This window comes from Hyalella azteca, unplaced genomic scaffold, assembly GCF_000764305.2.
Source record: "Hyalella azteca isolate HAZT.00-mixed unplaced genomic scaffold, Hazt_2.0.2 contig14830, whole genome shotgun sequence".
NCBI classification, from domain to species: domain Eukaryota; kingdom Metazoa; phylum Arthropoda; class Malacostraca; order Amphipoda; family Hyalellidae; genus Hyalella; species Hyalella azteca.
In genome coordinates, this window is record NW_025944702.1 from 28940 (window position 1) to 49137 (window position 20198).

The 20198-nt window shown below is 38.6% G+C and overlaps 2 protein-coding genes across 2 annotated transcripts; one reads left to right on the forward strand and one right to left on the reverse strand.

Moving 5' to 3' along the window:
- Nucleotides 1-4192: 4192 nt before the first annotated feature.
- LOC108667273 (alpha-tocopherol transfer protein-like) lies at nt 4193-13115 on the forward strand. The gene is made up of 7 exons (XM_018154279.2): nt 4193-4974; nt 7519-7624; nt 8729-8879; nt 9634-9827; nt 11129-11239; nt 11890-12034; nt 12466-13115. Exons 1-7 carry the CDS (start codon nt 4370-4372, stop codon nt 12723-12725), a joined length of 1572 nt encoding a protein of 523 aa, XP_018009768.1. The 5' UTR covers nt 4193-4369; the 3' UTR covers nt 12726-13115.
- A 1130-nt stretch (nt 13116-14245) lies between these two features.
- On the reverse strand, nt 14246-20198 carry LOC108667271 (cofilin/actin-depolymerizing factor homolog). Its single transcript, XM_018154278.2, has 5 exons — nt 20105-20198; nt 17077-17196; nt 16323-16445; nt 15426-15554; nt 14246-15028 (listed from the first exon to the last, which is right to left on the reverse strand). The coding sequence occupies exons 1-5, from the start codon at nt 20105-20107 to the stop codon at nt 14960-14962; spliced, it is 444 nt and encodes a 147-aa protein (XP_018009767.1). The 5' UTR covers nt 20108-20198; the 3' UTR covers nt 14246-14959.

Here is a 20198-nt window from a genome sequence, read left to right on the forward strand (position 1 = left end):
TTCAGCTCATACACGTGATGAAATTGGTGTATTTTTTGCTGTCTGAAAGCCTTGACAGTAAATACATGCACTGCAAATGGTTAGAACTACCTTAAATTTAAAAATTTTCTATTAATTTCAAATGGGGCCTTTTTGGGCCTTTTTTGTGAGTCAATTTGGCCTTTTTCTCTTGGCTCCATCTGGCAACCCTGTCCGCGATGACCGCCAGTAGGAGTCCAGGCAGTGTCGAGTAAGGTTAACGCTCGCTTGACTAGGATACTGGATCAAGCTGGAGGGGCCATTGATTTGGCAGAGTGTGGAGCAATTCCAAGGGCGCTGTTTCAACTCGTATAACCGTGACTCCCTTTCACTTAAGTATTGTAGATAATATTATTTGGTAGGTTGTAAAGAAGGTAGATTTTCATAAGTTGTTGCTGCGTAACTTTCACTGTGTCGATGGGCGTTTCACTTGATCTTTGAAGTGTTAACTTGAATGATTTTGATTGAAAGTTAAGTTCTGACGTCATTTAATTCGACATTTTCGCGCACAAATTTCATAAGAGTTAACTTCTACGGAAAATATCTCGTACGCATCCACAGAGTGACTGAAAGTTGTGACGGGAACGAGATGATCGTTTTAATGAAAGCTTTTGTACGATAACTACTGTAGCTGGTCAAACTATCGTGAACTCTGGCCGTTGTAGTTCCAACAACAGTTGTAACTTGTAGGCACTTGTAGCTGAAACGTATATAAGCATAGCTGGTGGTAACTGGTAACTGACCGGTAAATTTAATTAACATTTTAGAAGTTCACTGATGTTGACGCACAAAATGTTTTTCAGGTATACATTGGAAACTCGGGACAAAAGAATCCTTCGGGTTCTACTGAAGGCCGAGTGTCATGGTTGCTAAAACTAAAAAATTGATTGACACCTCAGACTCGCCTTTTACCAAAATATGTTCAACAAGCGTCATTATTGTCGAGCATGACAATGACCTAATTGTTCAAGGTTCCACATTTCACCTTGAGATTAACTGTTGAACTTTCGCGTCTCTCATTAGTCTTGATAGATAATTCAAACCCTTCAAGTAATGTGCTCATTTCCATTACATGTGCCGCCATTTTACTTGCGGAACTTGAAAGTATTTAATTGCTAGTACTTTCAATAAGATAAATGAGCGAGACTTTGTCCATAAAGCGATGCATTTTTCTCCTTTGCGTGGGTTATTCTGACTTACTTTGGTCCGGTAAAAGTGTGTATCAGTGCTACGCCGGAGCTCTGCTTGTGCTGTGTGAGGGTAATAAAGTGTTTCACTATTTGGACAGTTTTTCTAAATGTACCCTTGTACCTGCACTGCCACCACGTCAGTCGGCGCCAGAGTGAATTGTTCGCTGCGTTTGATCAGGTGTAGCAACTGCTGTTTAGTCGATGCTAGCCGCACCTGTCTTTGGTTGCTTTGCCAGTATTTGTCCGCCTTGCCAGTCTTTGCTTGCCTTGCCATTCGTTGTCCGCCTAGCCAGTCTTTGCTTGCCTTGCCATTCGTTGTCCGCCTAGCCAGTCTTTGCCCGCCTTATCAGTCTTTGTCCGCCTTATCAGTCTTTGTCCGCCTTATCAGTCTTTGTCCGCCTTATCAGTCTTTCTCCTCCTTGCCAGTCTTTGCTCGCATTTGTCAGTCTTTGCCCACCTAGCCAGTCGTTGCCTTGCCAGTCCTTGTCCACCTTGCCAGTTTTGGCCCGCTTTGTCAGTCTTTGCCCGCCTTGTTCATCCAACTTGTGCACTACAGATTTTTTATAGATTGCTTCAATTAAATATGTCCATGAATAGAATAAAATTTAATTACTCACATGTCCTCATCGTCTGCTGTTATATCAGTGCAATTATATTTTAAGCGAAAGAGAAGCGAGTATAATTGAATTGGATAATAATTGAAAATAAACTCTGAACAGGGGCTATGAGTTCTTAGTGAAAGTTCATTTTTGTGTGACGCGTATTCTCAGAATCTAAACTATCACTTCAAGGCCATTTGATCAATTCTTTCCTGCACAGTCTCGCCATACCAGAGTTGAGATCGAAAGCCATTTCTGTTCCGGGATTGGTTGAAAGCTTTCTTTTTCTTATGCCCTTAGCATCCTACACAACAACCCGTTATGCATCGTCTGGAATACTGATGAAGTTCCTGACACATTCATCTAATCGAATAGTGTTGAACGTAGACTAAAATCATCAACAAAGTTATTTTTCATTCTCTAGAATATTGTTAGATGATTGTTATAGTTGACGTGTTCTCGGTTCACGTATTGTTCTCTATCATTAGTTACAGATCAGTCGAATTTTGCCTATGAACGACTTCATGCGCGTGTTTCTTACCCAAGTTCAACATGAAACTCGAGCGCTTCACGTTAGCGATGTGATCACTATATTGGCCAACTCGCTCGCATGTCACGCAACTCTTTGCGAGCCGCCAACTATTGTTCCGTTCATTGTAAGCGATAGTTCTGTTGCGTAAAGAAACAGGCGCAATTTCTCATTATGTATATGCGTATATAGAGCTATATGAATGTTAAGACTTCACTTACGTATTTTTTCCTACATTGCAATCGATGTCGTTGAATGTTACTGAATTTTTTTGTTTCGTACACGTCACACAACTTTCTCGGCATCACCGATGAGAGTTTATATGGCTATAGCAATCATTATTCCAAAGACGAGCTTCATGTGTGCACTGATAAATCTTACACAGCAGGTGCGGGTCAATGGATTGAGTTCTAGGACTGGCTTTACTTAAGTGCTGGATAGCTCGAAAAGCTGTTAAATTAGCGGCCTAAATGCACGTAGTGGAAAAAATACACGTGGCAGCTAAATACACGTAGCGACCGATTTCTCGTCTGTGATTGGTGGGTTGAGCGGAAAAAGCCGTCAGTGATTGGCTAAGGAAGTTTAGACCACTTAATTTTTCCAGTACTGCCCAGGAGCAGAGGATGGCTCGGTGAGACTTTACCTTAGTTAGGTCAAATAGTTTGACTTAGAATTGCCTGTGCTAATGAACAATGCTCAAAAAATCAAATCGAATATTGAAAAAATAATCTGTTAGCTTAGAAGTTAATGACTACGTTGAAATAGGTGTGGTCTAATAGTTGGATAGTTTTTATTGATTCACCGAAAACTTGATAAAGAAAAACGACAGAAGTCGCGTCTGTTGTTCAATTCCACTTTTTGAATAAAATGCTGACCATAGGTCAGGTTGTACGGTGCACTAAAGTACTTTCTCTAAAAATGGATTTATGCCTTTGATTATTTTCCTATGAAGGAATCTATCCTGCTACTCGTTTACCTACCAATCGTACTGTTGTCATGCATAAAAGGAAAATACATAGGTAAATATGATTATTTCGTTACATAAATGTGTAAAAGAAGGTAGGCGGATTTTAGGAAGAGGTAACACAATATTTGGATGCTGATTCCAGATGGAACATAAAAACAATTTCTGATGGAACAAATTAAATAATAAGTATTTGGAAATTCATATATCTAGATAATTTAAATAATAATTTAATGAATTTATTTGAAGTTAATTTGATTTGGAAATAATTTATTTCCAAATAATTTCGAAATCCAAAAATATCAAAATGGAAGTAATAATTTCAAAATGGAAATAATAATTTCGAAATGGAAATAATAATTTCCTGATAATTTCTGAGTTTGGAGTGGGACGCTAGAACAAAATTCAGTATTTGCAGAGGAACTGCTGCCTGTCTCTTGACGCGATCCTCTTTACAAACAGAATTATAATTATTCTCAACCCTGAGCGATGCTAAACGAACAGCAGGTCACGGCTCTTTGGTTCATTAGGACACCGAAATTGTCGGAGGCGAAGCCATTAAATTTTTTTCACTGAATATATTGTTCAAGTAATTGGGTCACGACCTCTGTTTGTAGTTAGGGACGTTTAGCATTGTATTCTTATGGTTTAATAACAGTGACTTATTACATGGCCTTCTGATATGAATAGCATCGTTACTAGGCCTTCAGTTACGAATTCCATTGGAATCTGTTTATGCACTTCAAACCTGTTTTACTAATTTAATTATCAATTAAGAACGACAATTCAATTTTTTGTTTGTAATTGGCGTAGGTATTTATATTATGAGCCCAGAGACGATGTGGCATTGTTGTCATATAGTTATATTACTAATATGTTTCCTATGTTTCAGACAATTTAATAACACCTATTCTGAGCAGAGAATTGGTTTGACCATATCCCAAAACTGCTCCAAAAATGTACCAGTAAAAAGAGCTATTGCTTATTTTCGTTCGTTAACTCGTCTATGCTGCTTACGAGAATAAGCTTAACTAAATTTTTCTAGAACTCTTAATTTCATTCTACAGCCATGACCTTGGTAGCCTCTCCTCTCCCACCGACAGAACCTTGTCACGTCGCAGATGTTCTCGACCTTGTCCAGAATTTTGAAAACACGCCTATGAAAGTTGAGCAAAATGAAAGTGAATCACTTCTTCGGTGTAGCATGGGCCATAAAATGCATGAAGGTGAAGAAATTCCTGAAAGATCTAATCCTCTTGAAGAAATTAGCAGCCTAAATCATCATCATCAAGCATCTGCAAACTGTGAGGCTTCATATCCAGGAAATGTTAATAGTAGGTTACTGGCGAATGATTCCTCCGGGACAAAACTTCCTCTTACAGTTTCTGAATTAAACGTAAGCCTCTCGGAATCCCTTTTTAATGTTGATAAATCCTCTCCGGTATTTTTGAATAAGCAAACTCAATCTTTGTCTCACTATGCTTATGAAAGCAACTGTAATTCTACTCAAAACACAAACGGGGAGGCCAGAAAATCATGTCCAAAATTCAGCGATGATAGACGGGAACCGCCCACGGCCACAGACGGCCTTTTGCCTGATGAATATTTTGCTGAAGCGGAGTTGGACCTCCACGAAAAGCAGGAGTGGATCGTCAGAGACGTTGAAGCGTTGCGGTAAGTAAGATACTTTATAATAACAGTAATCTGTGTCAGTATTTATAATTAGGCCGTTATACCTGTCATCGATTTTTCCAATCGCAAAATTTTTACAGCTTGCTGGGTGGCCCGAACACGCAACTCACTGCTCCAATATCAGCAGTGTTTAACCGCCCGGCCGCCTCGTCGATTGCGACCAGAAATTAATATAGTTTACTGCATGTATCGAACCCACAACTCGCTGCTCAAATTTAGGTGTTCCATTGTTGTCGACAATCCGCAAATCATATTCATCTAACTGAAATGGCTGTAATGCAAACATTTTTTCTTTGTTGCGATTGGCCCGGATAATCAAATTTGTTAAATAGCGTTAGAATTCACCCGCTTAATTTGCTCTAGGTATATAGTGAACTTTACTCGAATAATAGATAAACGATATTAACATTTGAATACTGAAATATTCATTTCATGTCGTCGGATGACATAAGCATTTTTCATAATGTAAACACGAACCAGTGCTATTACTAACCAAATTTCGTTTTCCTTCATATAATTTAAGGTTTTTCACGTCTGCACATTTGAGTTGCATTCCTTCAATTTATCTTAAAAAAAATCTTTATGTATGCAAATCTGATGATTATTCCCGCTAAATTCAGAAATATATTGAATTATTCGCTAAAAAATTTTATTTCAAATTTAATGTGTTTGAGTTGCCTGTAGTGTGGCTAGCGACAAGCAGACACTCGTTTCCTGTGCGGAGATAGCGTGACGTTTCATCGCACGCGTGTTTTCTGATAAAGGTTTACTTATTTTGCATACCTCGCTGAGGATTAAACCTTGGTTTACAACAAACATTGAAACTGCACGCGTTTCTTGGCGCTTAGTTAATTTATGTTTGGTCCATTGATATATTATTGCGGTTAATTTTGATCGCTACACTATAAAAAATGCTTTAAAAGGGACGTTTTACGTCAGATATGAAGTCTACTAATTTTCCAATCGATAAAACAATTCTAGTAATTTATACGAAAGATGTTCTTGTTGGAATCTCAATATAAATAACGCACATAAATCTGATTCCGTGTATTTTCTTACCCTCTGTGCAGTCCCTTGATGCGCAGGTGGCCGAACCAAAACTGCGCACTTGCTCTGATGCTTCATGTGTTCAGTGACGGTCACTCTCGTTGCCATGCACATATATACTAATAACATAGACGACTGTTACTGATTCGGTAGAAATACGTTTAACCGTTCTTACTGACGTCAAATTTAGTTACCCGACCTCTAGATACGAATAACATAGACGACTGTTACTGATTCTGTAGAAATACGTTTAACCGTTCTTACTGACGTCAAATTTAGTTACCCGACCTCTAGGTACGAATAACATAGACGACTGTTACTGATTCGGTAGAAATACGTTTAACCGTTCTTACTGACGTCAAATTTAGTTACCCGACCTTTAGGTACGAATAACATAGACGACTGTTAATGATTCGGTAGAAATACGTTTAACCGTTCTTACTGACGTCAAATTTAGTTACCCGACCTCTAGGTACGAATAATATAGACGACTATATATCGATAGAATTTGGGTTGACAGTGTTTGCTGACGTTAAATTTAGTTACAATATCTTTAGCTACAATTAATAAAAATGACGGTTTATGTAAACTTAGACAAATGGTTAATATTTCTTCTTTTTGAAGTTATTTCTAGTTAGCAGGTCATTAGATAAAATAACTTAGACGACTGTTAATATTTCCGTAGAAATAGGGTTAACCGTTTTTACTGACTTTGAATTTCACTATTAACCATAAATTTAGGTACGAACAACATAAGCGACGGTTATTGTATCTGCAACCAAATGGATAATCTTTTTTTTTTTGAAGTTTACTCTAGTTAACAGATCTTTAGATACAGAAAACGTTTACGATTGTTAGGTATACGTTGAAGTAAATCTTCCGCAACACATTTGGAGGTCCCTCGCTCATGCACTTGTATAGCTGTGCTGCAAATGACGCATCGCCATATAACGAAATGTTTTAACGATTCTTACACTCGTATGCATTCCTGGTTCAAGTGCATAACTTCGACTCTATAACGTTTATATCTTATGCTTTCACAGTCTCCTTCCTGTAATCAAAAAATCCTCAAGCGTCACTTTCTTTTTAACTTTGAACTAATTTCTCATCAACTCGGTGCACCCTCCGAATTTGATGGTTAGACGAGAGACGCTTTCAAGAAAAAAATTGCGTGAGAGGCTGATTAGAGTATCAATTGAACTGCCATACTTTCTGCTTTAATAATTGTATACGCGTTTCTTTATATGTTTTGTATACTCGTTTTGTTTGACGTTCCAAGTCTACAATAATCATATCATTTGAATTGAGCTATCTCAGTAAAAATGCACCACGTTCTCTCACTAAAACTGCGGCGTGAAATTGCGTTACTTTCTTTGCATGAATTGTTTTTCGCCGCCTTCTCTTTGTAATGTATGAAATCTTGATATTTGAGTGGCCCGGAAGTGAATATTATTATCCCACAGATTGTTTTGTGTGCAGGGAAATGGTTCTGCGAGATGAAGGGCTGCAGACTCGTACAGACAGCGCCTTTCTCCTCACTTTCCTCAGAGCCCGGAAGTTCGACTACGAGAAGGCGCTTATCATGGTGAGCACTGAGCAGGCATACTATAGTATAAAATAGCATAGTATAGTATAATATTATATAATATAGTCTAGTATAATACTATATAGTATAGTCTAGTATAATATAGCTGTCCTGGCGCTGAAGAATAGGCCAAGTTTGTCTCGTCTCTGATTCCTGTATAATGTTCGTGAGTCGTTTTTAAAGGGTTCACTTGTGACTTGTTCACATGTAGACTGATTCAAACATTTCCTGTTGTGATTTCAGTGCAAGTATATTCTACGTCATAATTGTAAAATTTTTACATTTGTTTTATTTTTTTTGTGAAATTAATTTTCTGTATTTCTTCGAAAAATATTTGCGAACATTTTTGCAAATACTCTCGTACATGATCTTCGGTGTGAAATTCATCCAGCAGAAGTTCTTCTGTCAATTTAGTCAATTCGAAAATCAATGCTAACAAGATTCATGTTTATTAAGCAGTTCCGGTTTAAAAGGCTTTAAAGAGTTTCGCAGATGATATTTCGTAAAGATATTTTTCTAACGGGAACTTTGTATAGACTGGGAACTTTGTATAGACTGGAAACACAATGCACAGCGGATATATACATTATGTTATTCTGGGCTCGGCCCTCCATTAAAACTAAACAACCTGGTTGACGGTAATTGAGGCAAACGATTTCCATTCTGTGTCAATATCCGTTCACTGCGTCGGCGTTTCAGGTGCAGGGCTACTACCTATTGTTTTTCAGGTGCAAGGCTACTACCTAGTGTTTTTCAGGTACAGGGCTACTACCTATTGTTTTTCAGGTGCAAGGCTACTACCTATTGTTTTCCAGGTACAGGGCTACTACCTATTGTTTTTCAGGTGCAAGGCTACTACCTATTGTTTTCCAGGTACAGGGCTACTACCTATTGTTTTTCAGGTGCAAGGCTACTACCTATTGTTTTCCAGGTACAGGGCTACTACCTATTGTTTTTCAGGCGCAGGGCTACTACCTATTGTTTTTCAGGTGCAGGGCTACTACCTATTGTTTTCCAGGTGCAGGGCTACTACCTATTGTTTTTCAGGTGCAGGGCTACTACCTATTGTTTTCAGGCGCAGAGCTACTACCTATTGTTTTCCAGGTGCAAGGCTACTACCGGTCTCGCCAGGCTAACCGCCCCTTCTACACCGGGCTGACAGTGTCGTCGTTGCAACACGTGTGGGAGAAGAAGCTTCAGACCATCCTACCATCACCAGATCTACAGGGCAGAACTGTGCTCATCTTCAGGGCCGGTAGGTACCGTTTTTTATTACCAAAGACGCGAAATTCAATTCAGTAAAACATTCATTCGTTATTTGGTGACTGTGTATCATGGTTAGCTGACTGAATTTGTTTCTTTTAATAATTCTACGCCGGCCATTCTCGGTCCGTATCACCATTATAGCTCCTACGCACTTTTCTTGCTTTGCAGCGCCATTCCACGCATCCAACTGAAACGGATATAAGGCAGAGCATAAAATATTTTTTTATGACGGCTAAGTAAGCCACGTTTCGAAAAGCTTTTTCTCGTTCTATGCGCCGCTTTCTTCCGCACGTCACGTCGTCGCTAAACCGCGGTCTGTGTGTGTGACGTTACCGATGTGTGCTGCATTTGGAGAAATGCACGAGATTTTATCTAAATAGCCAGGCATTTTTGCCCTTTTGTGATTCATGTTGCGTTAGATTGGCCCTTCAAAAAGGCGTATCAACCCAGAAAATTTGTCGCAATATGGACTAGATGGCCCATTTAGTTGTCTGAGTATGCGATTGTTGCCGCCTGTTGTCTCCACTCTCTTAACCAAGAGAGTGGAGTGGACTTAAAATTAGTCAAATCGATGGGTTCGGTATCCATAGTGTGAAAATGTTTTTTACATCTTAATACTTGTACTTCTTTTTGATCCTCAATTTACTTCTCGATCCTTATATTCCTTTTGGTCCGTTACATGCTTCCTCGAGCCTAATATTTATTCGTATACCTTATGTTCGTTCTCGTTTCTTATATTCCAGGATCTTGGAACCCTAGCACTGTGTCGCTGGACGACCTCTTCAAAGCGCAGGTGCTGCTGCTGGAGCACGCCGTCAGGAACCCTGTAACTCAACTTAAAGGCATAGCAGCCGTCGTCGACTGCGCCGGTCTCGGCCGAACTCATGCTTACAACCTCACAGCCGCCCACGTGCGAAGGATGGTCGCTATAGTGCAGGTTAGTGGTTGCCAAACGTCAACTAAGTTGAACTGTTAGTGGTTGCCAAACGTCTTCAACTAATCGTTTTTTTTTCAAACGTTTTTCTTTCAAAAGTTTTCGAGTTTTTTAAACATTTTTTCTAAACGTTTTCAACAAAGCTGAACTGTTAGTGGTTGCCAAAAGTTTTCAACTCAACGTTATTTCCAAACGTTTTCAACTGAGCTGAACCGTTAATGGTTGCCAAAAGTTTTCAACTCAACGTTATTTCCAAACGTTTTCAACTGAGCTGAACCGTTAGTGGTTGCCAAAAGTTTTCAACTCAACGTTATTTCCAAACGTTTTCAATTGAGCTGAACCGTTAGTGGTTGCCAAAAGTTTTCACCTTATTTGATGGTGTGTGCTATGTGTCACTTTTCAATGCCACACAGCGCACGACACCGATTTCACAGATTTTGTCAACATTATTGTATACTTACATTAAACGCGCGACATTTTTTCACCCCTGGATTACCTCCGTCATAAATTAATTAACCTTTACAACAATTTACCCCAAATGTACGGAATCTTCATTTCATTTTCAAATAATTCCCATGAAAATGATAATTTTTTGTATAATTTCATTTTCCCCTAAATTCCGTTAAGATATAAAGATATAAATAAATAAATCGCGTGAAAGGCAAATTTCCTTGTTCCTTTTATAAAGGAAAACTTAATTCTAAATTAGGAAGATGCAGGTAATGTGTATCTATGTGATGATAAAGGTAACGTTTCTGCACAACAATAACCAACACCAGGGGCCACAGCTATAAACTAAAAAAAACTGCGCTACAACTTCTCCACGCGCCAACATTTCTTCTCGCTTCGAATCGCTGACATGTGGAACAGCCTCCCCGATGACATCGTTGGCGCTCCAAGTATGAACGCGTTCAAGAACAGACTAGATAAAGCTATGGAAAAATATATGTTCAGATTTGAAATGCTTAGCACCATATCGAACCCGGTGGAAGTCGAGTAGCAATTTCAAACTTTCGTCAGTCGTGAAAAGATCCGGTCAAATGACACGATTTTAGATCTTCTGTGAACAAGGCACGAAAAGGAAAAGAATCGGCGACAGGCCACATCAGGCCTACACTGCAGCGCCGAGATCACTTTGTTATGACTATAAGTTGGGTGCAAGTTAATCTCTTCTTCACTTCATCTGTTGGACAATATCTTCATTGTAGTTATGCTTGGAGCCTGCAGGTTCAACTGAAATTATTACTTCAACTTTTTATATTTGTTTGATTATCCTGATATTAAAGTGAATATTTTGATGACAGGAAGTTTTCCCGCTGCGCTTCAAAGCTCTGCACTTCATCAACGAGCCATTGATGTTCGAGTGGATGTTCAGCCTCATCAAACCTCTGCTGTCTGACACCATCAAGAAACGGGTCAGTTTCTGCGTAATTTTATTTGTGTTATATTAAAACATGATTTAATTATTTGCGAAATTAATGACCCTGATAAAAATTTGACAAAGTGATTTGTAGCTTTGAAATGCGACAAAATTGGCAATTACGTAAAGATGAAAACAACTTTTTTAAGAACATGTGATGCATTTTTTAGTGACAACTACTAGTATATCATTGAATTGTAGAAATATGTTTATTATTCTTTTTGTTAAATCATTTATTATGCGACTACGATGGCCAGCGTTGAAGATCAGATTATGTTTGACCGATTCCAGCCATCGCAGAATTTTAGTAGCTAGTTGCTGATCTCGAACCCAAAACTCACTGATCCAACCTTCATGTGTTTAATGACCCGGTCACCTCACCGATCACGCCTCGAGTTTTTACTACTAGTTGCCGAATTCGAACCCTCAACTCGCTGCTGCAATTAGAGTGATTTCAACCGCACGGCTTCATCGAGATTCTATGTACCCCCAGCAACGCCTTGTCAACCTTATATCATTTACTGACGGTAACTCCTGTTACCAAACATTTTGATACGAATAGCATTGTCGCCAGTTAATTTACCCGTGGACAAAAGGTTACCCAGCAAGTTGTCAATGTACCGTCATGACTTATTTTGTGTGCAGCTTCATTTCCACGGCAGCAACACGCAGAGCCTCCTTGACTTCATCCCGGGGCACGAACTCCCCTCGGAGCTCGGAGGCTCAGGACCTCCCATGGACAACTCGGAACTCGTCGAGCTGCTCACTGAACAGGAAGCATATTTCAAAGGCGAGTAACCATGCTAATATTCACTGGTCTATCCACGCCAAGACTTTTGCGCTATTTTATTTCATTCATGACAGTATTGCCCACTCGTTCCAATTAGATTAATTTATGTATATAATTAGGTAAATTTATTTAGAGAAAGTGATTTATTTTTGGTGAAATTTCTTCTTGAATTAATCTGCATGATGACTATTGAAACAATTGATAACCCAAACTCTGTGCGCGGAACTTCTTCGAAAAATGTTTACGAGTTATTTTTCATCTTTTTATTCTTAACCACGAGATTAATACGGATTAATTTACAGTATATTTTTTTGTTCCATTTTCACCCCACGGATTTACTAAGCTTTGTCTATGCTTAACAATGTAAAGGCTAGGTAACGAGAGTTACTGGTAGTAGACATCATATTAAAATATTGATCTCCCTCCCTCAGATCACTTCTCGTATGGCTACATCGGCAGCGCTCGACCCAGTGCCCGAAGTTCCGTCACGCGCACCAATAAGCGACCTTTGCCTCGTTCAGTCTCTGTGTCCGATGCTGGCAGGAGTTCCAGGATAAACCACGGAGGACGCGAGTGTGCGGACGAAGCTCTTCGGCCGACTGAATGTGCTGGCAACGCGTCACTAACAGGCTCTGTCACGGACATGGGATCAATACTGGGTTCATATTACCGCCGCATGTGCATTGATTGACCGACGTCTCGCTAAGCGCCATCTCGTAGCGAGAATCTAACCAAAGCGCTGCGGCTGTCAGAATGAGCCGGCGAGGTTTCGCTGGAAAACGATGGTTCATACTCCATAGTCAATCATTGTCAGCGCACGCAAATTAAACGAACCGATATTGATTGCAATAATTTCCTAGGTTGATTTTACATGCAGATAATGGTATCAATTACAACTTGTTTGGAAGGTTCAGTTTTTCCTGTATGAAGTTATAATTAGCGAACCTCGTTTAAAAATATGATGAAGATAAATACCATACGCTTTGAAAGTGTAGTAACCGGTATTGTTTTGAGCGAGATTGTCATTGTGATATCTCAACTTGATAGTCCAATGACTAGAAAACCAATTTTATCAACTGTAGTGTGCGACGTTTTTGTCACCACACTACATTCACTATCGTCGGTTGTAGAATCGTATCTACAAATATGTGGCCAAGAGTAACGGGGCAGGTAAGCCCTGTGGTAAAAGTTCAGCATACCAGGGTTGAAGCAGGAGTAATCGTCCCACCTCCGTGCGACAGTTCTGGTCATATCGGCGAAATTTGAGCTGCACGTTCGAGACCCGCAACAAGCTGTCGATGTTCAGAATCGTAGACAGGTCAAACGGCCTAATTAATGCTGACACCGTCACACTATACCAAATTTGTCCGCTCCTTGAAATTTTGCGCCTGATCGAGTTACGAATAAACCATTTTCCTATTACTGGTAGAGGAGGATTGTTCCTGAGCGCCCCACCGCTGAGCTCGCGGTGTCTGACTGCGGATCTCAGTTGTGGGGTTAAGTTATTATGTAGGTAGGATTTCTTACAGTTCCTTTCTGTCTCTCTCGTGCGGGCGGCCGACGTCCCGTGTAAGCGACCTCTTGTTAGTGTCTTCGTTACTGTTGCTTTTCACCTGTCCCTCCTTGTCACTTCGTCTCTTTGAGATGCTAACGCTGCTTCTTTTGAGCCAGCTTCAGCGGGCTGGACAATTGAGACCTTCCGTCCCTTGTGAGTGATGAATAATTTGAGATATTGAATAATTGATACCTTCCGCCTTGCTGGCGATGTTACATTTTGACCTCCGGTGCGAAATAGCTTGATAGCTGCGATAGTAAACCACCATACTACTACTATTACTTGTTGATTCGGCAACTGGACAGACAGAAATAAGCGGGTATCTTTCATAAAAACCCATTAATTCCATGTTCAATAAATTATCTTGAAATTACAGTTATGCGATGGATTGTTTAAAATCCTCCAGTTTTCAAATCTACACCCAAGATTTGTGAAGACAATTCCGTCAGTAGCAACTTATGACGGTTGTCAATGAGAATCCCAATCAAGAATTGGTGCACACCACTTCCATCGTGCAGGTCCACATTTGCCAAACTATTTACTTCCATGTGACGCCAGATCATCGGGGCAACTTGCGTTAATACATATAGTTAAAATTTTCCATGTTCCTTTCATCAAACTAACCTATTACTTATCGGTGGATTAATGAATATGGGTTGTGAATCAAAAAGAAATTTATTGACGAATAATTTGATGAAAAATGCAAACTTTTGGTAGTAGGCGCGAAATTCGAAATTTAGAATTCAATAGTTTCCACTAGAAATAATTATAATAGAATTCCTTAAATAAGTCTTTGATGCTCTAGAGGGAATCGATGGAAGAGCGTCATAGGATTCAATATCCACAAGCTGACCTATCGAGCAAAGTTAATATTTTAGCTCGGCTCTATCAAACCTAACAATCCACTACTTCGTTACCTGATTATTCATGCCACTACTATCGCGTCGGCGCTCTTATTCTTACCCTCGCATCCAGACACATTCCGTCAAACGAATCGTTCAAAAGAAGTGTCCAAGAGAAGACAATATCAGAAGGCTTGCGAAAGTGCAAAATTTAATTGAAACCTTCAAAAGATTTAACTAATTCCTGGCAATTACCGAATCAATTCAGCTGTGAGAAGCATTCCAAAATACATTGGCCCATAATGGAACCAAGAGGCTTCACGTAGACGATATGATCTCCACAACTATGGTGCTATTTACGTTGAGGTGGCGGGTCAACAGCAACTGGGAAACTACAACGAACGGAAATGTATTGAAGCAATCAGGACTACAGGAGCAGCGAATGGTAGGAATAAAGTGGAGCAGAGCAACGTCGCTCTAGTGCCCCCATCATCAGCCAGCATGTAGGGTTGCACTCGGCTGACGACCTCACGAGCGCGCGGTCGACTTGATCTTCTCCAGGATGCACTCGGGCGCGGCTTCTGACATGTCCGTGGCCTGGGATAAATCATTACTAATTGAAGTAATCATTAGCAAGTAATTAAAAAACTGACAATTAGGGTAATCTTTGAAAAACAATCAAAGGTAAATGTGTGAAAATTACACGGCACACGCAAGAACTGGAATAAATTACATTACCACTCATGGCGTGTAACGTAACATAGCCACGAAGTACCACAAAAAAGTAAAAATTTACTCATTCGTAAGATGAACGGGCAATGCTCGACGAACTAATCAAGGATGCTGATGCGACCTATTTAAGTGGCTGGTGTCAACACCCACGATTTCGTAATTTTTAACTAATAATTATAAGCCGAAGTAAAGTAGCCCCCAATGCTGATCGAACCTTGTTAACAGAATCAGGTTATTCGTGTTGACGGTAATCGTTTCGTACCTGAATATATTTTCCTATGCCTTCAAGCGAGTGCTTCAGAGCATCAAAGCTGGAAGAGTAAAGCATTTTCTTCTTAATCTTGGCAGTGTCGGGGCACCAGATCATCAAAATCAGCTTCGATCTTTTCGTCTGAAAAGAAAAGATGGACAGTTAACCATAAATGATAAACCAGAAAAAAGGTCAAAACTTCACTGCATTTATTACGCAAGAGCTTTTATGGATCAGACAAGAAAGATACAAACCTTTCGGAATTCGATTCTTCACTTCAAGCACTATCAGGATGCAAGTAGTTGTAATCTTCCATTCCACAGCCAAAAATATTTAGGTATTAAATGAGCACATTATCCATGGCTGGTCTGCTGGAAAGCCGCCTGAGAAACTGGTTCTACCACATTGACTTAATCCTATCCAACAAAAATAAATTGATAGGATACCTTGAAAACGAAATGGTAGAATGGTACAGCACGAATTCATAGTTTGAACTGGAGAGTTTAGCTCTGACAAGTAATAGAACCGAGACACGATCTTAAAATCTATTGTATCACCACATCGAACCGACAAGACTAAATGGCCAGTTGGTTGAGTTAACCGACTCCTTAATTCAGCGTCTTACTCCTTCAAAAGACTTAAAGTGAAGGAACAATATTATGTTCACAGGAACCTGACGGCATATCTATTCAATAACTTAACTTCTGTTGCCAGGAGGAAAGAGTAATCTATCGTCTTAAATGCAGCAGGAACGTCGATTCGACCAGATTAAATCTTCACGTTTACTGTACTTACGACGCCTTAAGATACAAATAAATCGACGACTGCAAATGTATCAGTAGGAAGTTCTTGAAAATTTTAAATCGGCTACAAAACCCTTACCGGCCGACCACAGCGACCAACACTTACGTCAGCAGCACCTTCACAGGCATGCTCGAACTCGAAATCGTAGAGTCCATAGCGGCACTCATCAGGACCAAGGCTGGCTAAGTGGTCCAGGTAGTCTTGATAACAGGCATCGCGGTCACCACTCTGCAATACCGGCAGCAATTATTACCAATAACATCTTGAACTCTGTGAGTTTCAATGTTTACCAGGCAAAATACTGAACTCAATAGTAAATATCAGAAATAAGGTCAAGATTTACACTAAAGTTTCGGCTTGTTAAATAATTTGATCCACAATTGAGTAAGTAAAGTTTGGCAATGCAGCTTTCTAGGGACACAGAATCTTAGTCAAGATGTAGATTCTGCCAGACTGAGCTAAAACAATATTTGGACCTAACGGAAAACCCTAATCAAAAAACAATGATCAAAATCAGCACCCGATGCTGGGAACATCATCTAATTGCTTCAAGTGCTAAAGAATAATTTCCACTTCACACAATAACTATACACATTATGCATCTACTTTGGGAATTTGAATGCTACGAACTAGGAATATTTTCTGTTCAGCCATAGGCACACCAACCACACAGAGCTATCAACTAATTAAATTTCAGTAAATACATCGAGTGCATTGTTGAAACTGAAGCATCTGGCTTCCAGAAATGACAGAAAAATTAAAAATTAAGTATGTATCTATACATAATTATTCAATCGTCACATGATATATGCACCCATTTGTAACATTTAACACTAAAATTCTAAAAACTAGCACTCACACTATCGATGCAGATCTTCTTTTCATCCTTAATGTGGAATACAATATATCTGTATTTCTTCCCCTTCTTGATAAATTTGTACTCTTCCACCACCTCATCAGCAACTTGAACTCCTGAAGCCTGTAATGTCAGTTCTAATCAATATCATAACAGTTTGAATTATCACAGCAGTTTTAAGGAAAACCAGTAGTTGAAAATAAACTAAGTTGCATGTATACATTACTTAATTTGCCTAAGCATCTCTTGAGCTAACCAATTTAATTGGCATGATAACTATTGAATATCATTACAGCAACAAAATGAATAGTTGAGGCAAAACAGCTTAAAAGACAATACGTATAGCCTTATAGGACATGCTATGCAACACTCACAACAAGATTAGTTTGAAATAGTAATGCTGCAAAAGTATAACAATTTGGTTACAAAATTTCTATAAACTGAACTGACTAAGCATTGTCAGTAATATTAGATATCCATGTTACACAAAATACCAATGTACTCTCTAACAAAGAGCTAGGCAAATAATCACAAATAACCATTAGGCAAATATGCTGCTTAAGATCAAAGAAGTCTGCTAGCACTCAGTACTTAGAAGCGTTGCTACTGCCATGCCTCCACCTGTACATTGGCAAGCTGCCAGCAGCCTACACTTTCATGCATGTCACTTCACCAACTTACACCAACTCTAACATCAGGTGATATTGTATCTAAATATGGTAACATCCTGCTAGGCAGATCATGTCTTCAGAGTATGGAATTTTCCATTTGTCCAAAAAATATTTTGATGCATTTGATATGGCATAAAAATGTAATTACTTTGAAAAATTGCTTGCAAATCTTATTGTCATTAATAATATGGACTTAGCATAGCAAATAAAAACTTATACTCCAAAACAGAATCAAAGACCCATTTGCTTTCTTCAGATTATTCAGAAAAATTTTAGTAATTGAAAATAAGGAAATCCAGCAGAAGCCTAAGATACTTTAAATAAGTGAAGTTTAGGTTACTCACTTGTGATTAGCAAAATGAAGCAAAGTAAACATGAAACCTATCAGAAATACATATTAAAATTATTGACCTTTGCTACATAGAAATAAAGTAAATTGAATTTTTTAATCCAGTAGTAAAAAAACAAGCAATTCTAAAGTTTAGTTACTAAGGAACTATTTTTGCAAATTTTGATGTTAAACACAACTTCACAAACTGCAGCCATCATACAAGGTCAGAACAATATAGAAATTTCTTGCTAAAAATTAAACAGGCAAATAAACTGTTGCTTGGACTCCCTGACTTCTAAAAAAACTGAGAAAACAAGATAACTTCAAATGAAAAATTGGGGAGAATGTATACATAACCACACGTTTGAAAAAGTCCATAATTGCAGACAATTTTATCCATTCCCATTTCCCATTGCTCTTGCCTAATTGATTCAGAGTAAGCTAAGAAAAATTACATTTCTGATTACAATTTTTGACATTGACAATCACCCTTGAATGATCATTTAAATAAATATGATGTAGGATTGTAGGCTACATGTGCAAAAATGTATAGTAAAGCCCCAAAGGTCATCTTGCCATAGAAATCTTGTTTATAGAGTTGTCAAGCATTACAGCTAATTAATATGTACTCTTTTTGATTGACTTTTTGTGGAATATCAATAGACAACCTGAGATTTCCTGCCATTTCTGAAGGTGCAACATTCCCACTAAATGAATTACCTCCTACCTAATTGTTATCAAAAGTGTACAATTGAGCTCAGTGAGCTACAGGATTTCAAAGGTATTATTAACAATTAATCACAATGCAGCCATGAGGTTTCATTCATACATAGGGAAATTCAAATCCTGAGTATTCCTGAATCCTGACTGACAAGTAGGAACATTAATAATGTTTGCATGCCTTACTTACTTATCATTGATTATTACCTAGATTGATCAAGGAAGGTCTCCCTTGGAAGTTGGAGTTTAACAAATATTAACAGCTTTCACTCTAGTCTGGAAAAGTGCTATTTTTGTCTGAAATATCGCGGCTCTAATATCATATAATTTCAGTAGGTATGAAATCTCGCGGCTCTAATATCATATAATTTCAGTAGGTATGAAATCTCGCGGCTCGAATGTCATAAATTTTTGTTTGATTAAAAAATCGCGGTTTGCACTTCAGCAAACATGTCATTTCATAAAATTTTCAACTTCCGCAATCCGCATTGCTTTACCGTTTCAGACAAATTTTCAACTAACTAATACTTTATATAAGTCTAATTTTAATTGTTGAGTGAAAGGAGCAAGCATAAAACTTCAAAGTGGTTAGGTACTTATAGAAACTGAGCAAGGCAGTGTACGTATTTTAAGCCTTTAAGAAGTTCAGTTTTTGCCTCAAATAACGATGTTGGGTAGAAAAAGTTGTCTTGGTGGATCGAAATAATATATGAACCTTCGAAATTAGAATTCCATCCTGCTACTAAGCCTAGGTAGGCTTGTAAATTATCAGTCACATTAAACAGTAATGAATTTATTTATAATAATAGATGCACAAACTAGACAAAGATTCTCTTATTGATTAGTCATCACTTTCACAAATGAGTAGATACACTATAAAATTATCTTGCATCACGCCTAAGCAAAAAAGTTTATTAATGAAATGATATAAGTCTAAGACGGCATGAGTGATGAGATGAACTCGTGAAGAGATTAGGTAGCTAGTCATCGAGATAATACTTAAGTTATGACTAAATAAAATTTAAATCCAAATTTTAACAAAACTAATTTTCGCGATAAGACAATGTAAAAAATAATTGTAAGGATACAGAACATTGCAATATCCAAGTTCAAGCTAACATTGACTTTTTATGGAATACTGCATAATAATTGGCGACACCATACCGATACCGGCACCGCCGGATAGACGGGATAGTTCCCAGCATTCGTCGATACTATGGGGATATTAGACTTCATAGATATGTAGGCATCTTACTCAATATAGTGCATAGTATTATAAAGCTTCAAAAGCTCCCAACAATACACTCACCATTATCAAATGTAATTACGAGTCAAGCAACTGACTTTTCACACTCCTTCACTGACAACTAGAACACTGAAGTGGGGCGTAGTGACTGACTCTA